The 9,288-nt window shown below is 43.7% G+C and overlaps 1 protein-coding gene across 1 annotated transcript in view; it reads right to left on the bottom strand.

The window, feature by feature from the left end:
* Positions 1–3,031: 3,031 nt before the first annotated feature.
* The window catches only part of LOC114697683 (amyloid beta precursor protein), a 228,935-nt gene continuing 222,678 nt past the window's right edge, over positions 3,032–9,288 (bottom strand). The window contains 1 exon segment of the mRNA XM_028875973.2: positions 3,032–4,019. Coding sequence (XP_028731806.1) covers positions 3,918–4,019 — 102 coding nt within the window. The 3' untranslated portion in view covers positions 3,032–3,917.

Genomic DNA, 9,288 nt, shown 5'->3' with positions numbered 1-9,288 from the left:
CGATCTATGTGGGGTAGATGTTCGCTTATGTCTCCCCAGGAAAGGTTACACAGCACTTGTAAATCGCATCTCTGAAATAATCTAAACTAAGATTTATGGTCACTGCAACTGAAGGCTGGCCTGGAATATGTGTGATACACAGCAGTATTTGGGAGTTAAGTTTTCCACTTCATTGACAGCAGTAGAAATGTAGTGCTGTATTAGGTACCCTACTCTCTCTCACTAGTCCAGGTAAAATGACACTATCTTATTGTGGTTGATATATCATGTACCCCAGCAAACTTAGCTGGGGGTCAGAGAACAGAACAGCCACTAGATAAAGAGGCCAGAAAATGGTGGCACACACGCCTTTAATCCTATCACTTGAGAGACAGAGATCCATCTGTGAGTTCAATGCCACACTGGAAACAGCCAGGCATGGTGATATATGCCTTTAATCCCAGGAAGTGATGGCAGGAAGCAGAAAGGTATACAAGGCATGAGGACCAGGAACTAGAGGCTTTTTGGGCTTTTAAGCTTGTAGGCTTTTAGCAGCACTTCATCTGAGATCCATTTGGATGAGGACTCAGAGGCTTCCAGTTTGAGGAAACAGGATCAGCTGAGAAGTTGATGAGACCTTTTAAGATTCATGTTACAGGGTTGGGGATTTAGCTCAGTGGTAGAGTGCTTGCCTAGCAAGCACAAGGCCCTGGGTTTGATCCTTGGCTCAAAAAAAAAAAAAAAAAAAAAAAAAAAAAAAAAAAAAATTCATGTTACATCTTACTTTTTCCATCTGTCCTGTGTATTATCATACAGCAGTCATGCCTAATTGTTCTTAATGGAGAAAGAAGATGAGGTTTTTTTTTCTGTGAAAATAAGTTACAGTCAGGTAAATTCTAGCTGAGTTTGTTCATACTATAGTGGTGTACTGAAATCAGTGAATTTTTGTTTAAAATATTGTGATATAAAGCTAAAATGTGCATGGCAGATTCCTTTTCTAAGATCAGTATTATTTGGTTTTCCCCTAGGTCCTAAGGCTATCTAGTCTTTGGTTCTTGGTTACCTAAGCAGTGTTAGGTATGGCTTATACCTCATGGAGTAGATCTTAAGTCCAATCAGTTATTGGTTGGTTACTCCCACAAGCTTTGTGCCACTGTTACTACAGCACAGTGCTGATTCTTATGCTCTTGAGACACAGGACAACAAAGAAGGGAAAACGGTCAGATCTAAATTCATGTTGAAACTCCAGTTCTCAATGATGACATGTACAGATGGGACCTTTGGGAAGTGACGAGGGTTAGATCAGGTCAGATCTCAGGATGGAATTAGCACCCAAGAATGATGAAAGACTAGAGATTTTTTCCTTTCCAGCACGTGAGGGATCAGGAAGGAAGCTAGGAAGGTCCTTCTAGAGCCCAAACACTGTCCTTTAGGTCTTGTTTCTAGGTAGTAGGACTAGAAAAATGTTAGGTTTAAGCCATTTGGTCTTTGGATATTATTATTTTCTTTTCTTCCTTTTTTCTTTTTTTTATTTTTTTATTTTTTCGAGACAGGGTTTCTCTGTGTAGTTTTGGTGCCTGTCCTGGATCTTGCTCTATAGACCAGGCTGGCCTTGAACTCACAGAGATCCGCCTGCCTCTGCCTCCCGCCGAGTGCTGGGATTAAAGGCATGCGCCACCACTTCCTGGTTGGATATTAGTTTTTGTTCTAGCAGCTGGAATAAACATAGGCATCTTCTATAAAAGATTGCGTGCATAGGCCACTAAACTACAGATCAGGGCTGGCAGGATGGCTCAGTGGGTAAAGGTGCTTGCTGCCAAGCTTGGTGATTTGAGCTTGATTCCCAGAACACAGTGGAGAGAGCAGACTTCCCAGCAAGTCGTCCACTGAAACTCATAAGTGCACATACAATAATGTTAAAAATAAAATAATAAAATAAAATAAATGTTAAAAACAGTTTATAGATCAGTGGTTTGGAACTTGCTATCTTAAGAGATGTTTGGCAGGATCTGGACAGTTGATTTTTCTTTCCCCGTTGGAGAATGTTTTCTGGAAACTCTTCCGCTGTGTTACTTTTTGAGATAGGCTCTCACTCTATTGTCTAGGCAGGCCTTGGCCTCTTGCCTCCCACCCAAGTACTGGAATCATAGGCATGTGAGATGTTGTATAGCTCAGGAGACATTTCTCGTTGGAATTAGTTAAGTGCTGGTAAATATCCTACAATGCTCAGACCCCCATGAATGAGAATGACTCTCCACAAAATGTGGGTCGTGCCTAGGTCCAGACCTTGCTGTAGAGGTAGCTACCAGTTGCTTTAAGTATTATTCCTAGGATGTAACTCACTTAGTAGAGAACTTACCTAGTACATAGGGAGCCCTGGATTCAAATCCTAGCCCCTGAATATGGGACATGATGGTACATGCTATAGTCCTAGCACTTGGAAGGTGGAGGGAGGATAACCAGGAGTTTAAGGCTATCCTTGGCTACACAAGTTAGAGGCTAGATTGGGGTACTTGAGACCCTACCTTGAAATTAAAAAAAAAAAAAAGTTTATTTCTCTACAACTTTTCTCTTTTTTGTCTCACATTTAGAACATAAGGACCAAGACGACGTAGCACAGCCTTTTAAAACAGTAAACACCATCAATTAGGCCTGTGAAATATTGTACCAGCATTAAGAGCTGTGTTCCCCATAATTTCCTCTTCAGACTCACACTTAGGTGTGAATGGCCATACGAGATGGATTCTAACTAGTCTAGATTCCTCAAACATTAGCTCTTACCATCGAACCACACCAGTACAATGGTGCCCCTCCAACCACGGTTTACTCACAGGAAAACACTACTTTATACAAGCTGTAGACTGCTTAGAGGATTGTCTCAGGGTGCCCTCTCTACTCTCTTCTTTTCCACCTTGTTTTCACTTTCTTTCAGCGTTGTTGAAGTGTTTTGGACTGGATAATTACAACGGACCCTGCCTTTCTCTCCTACCCCACATCACTTTTACCACGCAATGTCCACAATCACCGTTCAAAAAAAAAAAAAAGTCTTGCCTGGAGTTATTTTATTTAATTTATTTATGTAATACAGTGTAGAAAGCTATCATGGCATAAGCAATGATTCTGTACAATCATCCTGCAGAAAATTATTTTTGGAGAATTCTTGGTAATTTGAGACCAGCAGAACACTCCCTCCCCCCACCCGTAAAAGTGCTTACGATGAACAGGGATTTTTCTTTTTATCAAAGATCCAAAGATACATGGACAACAACAACAACAAAAAGTTCAAATTCCCAATGCCTAATGTGTGCACATAAAACAGGCACAAAGAAATCAATGAGTATCCTCGTATCCTATGCCACAAAGAGAGCAGAAGCAGCAATCTGTACAGTAAAATGCAGTCATGGAAAAGAAGTTTCTAAATCATTTGGAATACTTAAAGATGTTTAAAATGCATAGTGATCAGGGAAAGAATACTTAGACAAGAGAAGCAGCTAAACGCCCACGTTCACATGAAGCATCCCCCATCGATTTTTTTTAAAGCATATTTCAAGTAGGAGTTAATTGGGTCACAAACCACAAGAATAATATACAGCGGGCTAAGGGGCTATGTATGTGATAAATAATCAGGAGAGAATCTATTCATGCACTAGTTTGATACAGCTAATTTTTTTTTTCTTTTTACAGTACACAAAACCCATTAATGATGTAGTGTAGAGACCAGAATGTAAAGAGAGAAAGAGAATACATTACTGATTTGTATATTAGTTCAAGTTCAGGCATCTACTCGTGTTACAGCATGGCTGTCCAAAGGCGAAGATGAGTAAATAACAACACGGAAGGGCTTGCTTCTTCCCACATTATTTTATAAACGAACACCGATGGGTAGTGGAGCAATGGTTTCGCTGTCCAAGTTCGGAGGCTGCTGCTGTGGCAGTGGTCTAGTTCTGCATCTGCTCGAAGAACTTGTAAGTTGGATTCTCATATCCATTCTGCTGCATCTTGGAGAGGTGGCGCTCCTCCGGGGTCACGGCAGCGTCAACCTTAGAAAGCAGGGACGAGACTCGAGTTTAAAATACACCAACACTTTAAGGGAGCATGGTACTACTACTAGGCAGTCAAAGGACACAGGGCGCAGTCCTTTTGCCCAAAGTGCATGGCATCCACGGTTTTATCTTCTTCATCCCCCAACTGCACAGCAGAGCCAATGGCTTATGCCGATGCTGCATCTAGCCACTAGGTGGTGCTGAAAATCTTGATGTACTCAAGTTTGCACGGGGGCCCATTGGCTGAAACAAACAGCTAACACTGAAGACATGGGGTGGTAAGCGCACTATGAGTGACAGTGCAAAATATACTACTCTGCTCTCTGGGGTTTCAAGTATCTTATTTCAATGTGCTTTTTATATTTGTAGAAATATTAAGGAGAGTTCTGAGAACCTATTATTAAAGTAATAACATGTATAAAAGGGGAGTATCATCTGACATGAAAAGGAAAGCTATGTAGAGACATGCTGACTTATATATTATATATTACATATTTTATATATGTCTGTCTGTCTAATATAATTACACATATATAATTTGCAATATTGGGAGTTGGATTCAGGGCTAGAGCTGCACTCATAGCACAGACACACAGACACAGAGACACACAAGCCCCTGAACCCCAAGATACATAGGAACTACAGCCAGCTAAACCACCACAGGGAGTCTGTTCCTACTTCAGGGTTCACCTGTGAGATCAGGTCACGCAGAGCCATGCAGGCTGACAAGTCTCTGCAGACCGAGCAGGGCACTTATCTCTTTACAGTAGCTAATGGCTGTTCTTGTTTCTATATTTGCACAACCTCTCCAGTGAGAAGGGGAGGTGCTTGCTTAAGTCTGCCAAATTAATAAGAGCTCAGCCTCTGCAAAACCACTGGAAGATGAAGAGAGTCTGTTCAGATGCACACAAAATAAAACATGTCTTCCACGGAAAAGTTCAGGTGTATTCTACGGGCTGTACTTCAAAGGGATCTTTCTTATTCTGTTCAGGACTGAAATGATCATGCAACCTCAGTCAGACCCCATTTCCCATTGCTGAGCATTGTTTTCTTCTCTGATACTGCCAATGTGGCCGTTCGGACCCCTGCGTGGCTGTTTCACAGCAGTGGTGGCTTGGAAACTCTAATGCAGGGGCGGGGGAGCCAGAGCATATGATGTCAGTGTTGGACTACAAGGTGTATGGATGGACCTATATAGATAGGTCAGGACTAGTCCCACCTAAGAAGTAACTCAGCGGGAGAGCCTTGTAGATATGAATTCCTTCATAGCCACTGTGTGACCTCCTCTCACAGAACCAGTGACTCTTTTTGGCCTGCGTATGAGACAGACTTCACCATGCAGTGGGAATAGGCGCTCTCTGGCCACAGGACAATTCCTTCGGCTGATTGTCCCCGACTCCTCCCATCTTCAGGAGGCGGTATCTGGATGGGGGATGGGAGCGGTTCCCATCTTCCCTCCTATGAGAGCTGCCTGCAGTCCTGTCCCCAGGTTATTCCAGTGATGGGTCTGGGCGCTCCTCCTGGAACAAGTGCTACCTAAGAGCCAGCTCTCAGACACTCCTGATCAAATGGTTGCCCAGCATCACTGCCCTTTGGGACAGACACACAGGTGTTTTTCTCATCTCCTGTTTCCTGTGATCTGCGCTGTTGTCAACAAATGAGGTCACCTTGATTTAATTGGCAATTGTCTAATTGGCCACAGGCTTGCAAGTTAAAACGCCTTCTCTCTACAGATTAACTTCCAAAGTGAGAACATTCAGTCATTCTCCCAGTCTGCTTGTTAGGGACCAGCCTGTATGTAATCTCATGTGCCATTTGAACTTGGGCCACCCCTCCCACTCCTTGTGTTAACCCATAATTGAGGTTCTAAATAAGGGAATTAAAAAAAAAAGCTTGCTTCAGAGATCAAACACGAAGCTGCTGCTTCTTCGTCTAGAAACAGCTGTGGGTTAGAATATATACCTGGAGGAAGAGCAGCAACCCTCACCCTACCTGTCAAAAGTCATTTGCCTTTTCCAAAAGCAGCTTCCAACTCCAAACAAATGCTCAAGGGAACCCTACCAGAGACCAAGGCTCAGAGCTGGCTCAGTCCTGGCATCTCAATTCCCTGTCTTTTCCTGGTTTGTTTCACGGCTAATCCTCGATGCCCTTTGCTGCTGGGAAGCAGAAGTGTTCACAGATTCCTGCCAAGGGGCAGCTTGGCCCTCAGTGTTTACAGGACTCTGAGCTTCTGAAAGGATTGCTTTTACAAATGGCACCTGAGGAGAGGAGTCTAAATGGCATCTTTTAATCCCCAATCCTCCTGGATGCTGGAAGTGAATATTCATGTCTGCAGAGAAACCTCCAGTTAAAGAAAGAGCAAGGGCGAACCTTCCTCATAGCAAGGGCCCTCAGTCCCCTCCTTACTGTCAAAGCTACCACGGGAACTGTGCCAAGCCCTCTATGACCGGGTGTGGCGTGGACATCCTAATACTATTTCCCTCATCGCTGAGCTGCGGCAGCTTGAGCTGGTGGTGGTAGAGTTCTAGAAGAAATGATGGGACAGCATGGGATGAGGGACGGAATCTACTCTTCCAGGGGAAGGAACATCCCCTCATTAGAGGGGAAAACTCAGGCATCCCATTAATGACTATGCTTTCCTCTGAAGTCTGGACTGAACAACAGAGGGACTGATCTGCAGTGGGCCTGGCTTTAGGTAGAGGACTTTGTCTTTAGGACACCCAAGCCTTCACACAGCACAGCATGTGACTTCAGTGGCCACTGGGGATGATGAACTGTAAACAGCTGAGGCTACTCAGCCTGTGGACATCTTCAAGAAGTAAAATCGAAGTGCTGAGGATTGAACCCAGGGCATGCCAGGCAAGCACTCCATCGGTGACCCAAACTTCCCTCCCCTCACAGTCCCCGAGAGGACTCACACTCTTCCTTCTTTTTCTTTTTCTATCTTTCTCTTTCAGCTTCTTTCTTGTCTCTTCTTTCTTCTGCTTTCTCCAATTGCCTTTCTTCCTGGGCTTTAACTGTGCCCCACCTTGCTTTCTTTCTTTCTTTCTTTCTCTCTTCCTTCCTTCTTTCTTTCTTCTCTCTCTCTCTTTCTTTTTTCTTTCATCTCTGTTCCTTCTCTTCATTCCTTTTTGACTCTGCAAGTCTCCCTTCCTTGCTTCCCTTCCTTTTTTTTCTTTTTGGTTTTTCAAGACAGGGCTTTCTCTGTGTAACAGCTCTGGCTGTCCTGGAACTCGCTTTGTAGACTAGGCTGGCTTTGAACTCACAGAGATCTGCCTGCCTATGCCTCCCGAGAGCTGGGATTAAAGGCGTGCACCACCACCCAGCTGCTTAGCCCTTTATAATCCTCTTGGATGCTTTCCTTTCCCTTCCAGTTCCTCCTCTTGCTGTTGTCTGGAAGACATCCATAAACCAGAAGTTACTTCTTATCTAACCTTAAGTCTCTCTGACTGATCTGGCACAGGAGGTTAGTGGCGACCTGTGCACCCATCTTCCCAGGAGGAAAGGACCTCTAAGGCCATGCTTTTATGATGTCATCAGTATGACAACACATTCCTCAAGAGAAAGGGCATATGCCATGATTCCATGAAAAGCTACATAAACAATTTTCCTTTTTTGGGTCATTAAGGAAATAGCTGGGGGTCTGGAGGCAGGGAGAGTGCAGTGTCTTCGTCAGAGCCAGGAAAGGCAGATTTCCTTTCCATCCTACAATAAAGAGACAGTGCGGCTTCATCTTATTGAAGGTGAAGTGTCTCTCTGGAGTACTGAAGATCTACAGTACACACAATGTTTTCAACATCCCTGTCAATGAACATCAGTGCGGAACCTTCTAAAACAGGAGCAGAGGTGGGTAACAGAGGTGGCACAAGGGTGCTCTGCCACTAGCAACAGGCTGAAATTGCAGGCATATTCAGGAAGCTGTATACGCGAGGGTCATGACGTCATGACTAGTGTCAGCTACCAAATCAGGAAGCCTAGCTGGCAGAATGAATCTCTGGTGTCATGCTCAGCAAACCATTAAGTCAGTATTTATTTCTTATTTTTTAAAAAAACTAAAGCCAACTGCTCATTTCTGATGGCCATCTACTGTATCAATTAGAAACACTAGGCTTGTCTGCATGTCCACATTTCCCTCCATGATTTTCCCAGGCTTGTTATCTCTGTGACCCACGGGAGTCTTTCATTATAAGAACAAGAGCTACTCTGAAGACACATGCTCCCATCATGCCCTGGTGGTGTGAAATACAATGGTGTTGTCTTGAGTTACCAAGACACTGGATCCATTCATTACTCCCTTTTGTTCTTACTGAGGCAGGTCTACTCATTCATGAAGGACATCAGCCAGAGCTGGGAATAATGCTATTTCCACATGTAGGGTTCCTTCAGCATACACAGAAGATGGGCTCCAAAACCAAAGATGAAGGATGAAGATGGGAGATGAAGTTCCCATCCTAATAAAGCAGGGTATTTGCATATAACCTCCACATTCTCCTGTATTCTTCAAGCACCTCGAGATGACTGACTTATAATTCTGAATACAATCTAAATGCAAATAGTTGTTATAGCGATTATTTAGGGAATAAGCTATTTACGCTCAGATGCATTCTTTTCCCTAAATAATTTTGCTCTGTGATTGGCTCAACCTGCGGCTGTGGAGGCACTGAGTGTGAGCAGCGCCCCTGAGTCAGACAGGGGAAGATCACAAACATCCCATAGCAGTGAGTGTGTCTCACTACTGACACCCCAGGCTGAGCAGCAGCTACCACTTCAGCTAAATGACACCTCCCCAGAGGCAGGGGATGGGGACAACACTACCCGTTAGTTCTGTTTCAACCCTCTGGTCAAATGCAGACTCAATACAGAGCTGGACATTTTCTAGACAAGACGCCTATGTTGGACCGAGACACCAACTGAAGACCATTTAAACAGAATTCTACTAATGAAATTGAAAAGAATTTTTGAATCATTCACATATGCAAATAGGGGACCAAAGTAACAAACTAGATTTCATTAGAAACAAGAGAAAGATGCATTGGAAATAATGTTTTACAGTGTTTGAATAACAAAAGCTTAGGTACACTATAGAAACAGCAAAACCCCAAGTTGGTATCTGTGTGTGTGCGCGCGCGCGATGTATGTGTGTGTGCGTGCACGTGTACATGTTGTTGTGTGTGTATATGTGTGAAGGCCAGAGGTTGAGGTCAGGTATTTTCCTCAAGGCTCTCCACTGTATTTTTTGAGACAGGGTCTCTTGCTGAACCTGGAA

Source organism: Peromyscus leucopus, chromosome 12 (genome assembly GCF_004664715.2).
Source record: "Peromyscus leucopus breed LL Stock chromosome 12, UCI_PerLeu_2.1, whole genome shotgun sequence".
NCBI classification, from domain to species: domain Eukaryota; kingdom Metazoa; phylum Chordata; class Mammalia; order Rodentia; family Cricetidae; genus Peromyscus; species Peromyscus leucopus.
Note: the sequence above shows the minus strand (reverse complement) of the source record. Positions and strands in the feature narration are given on the sequence as shown.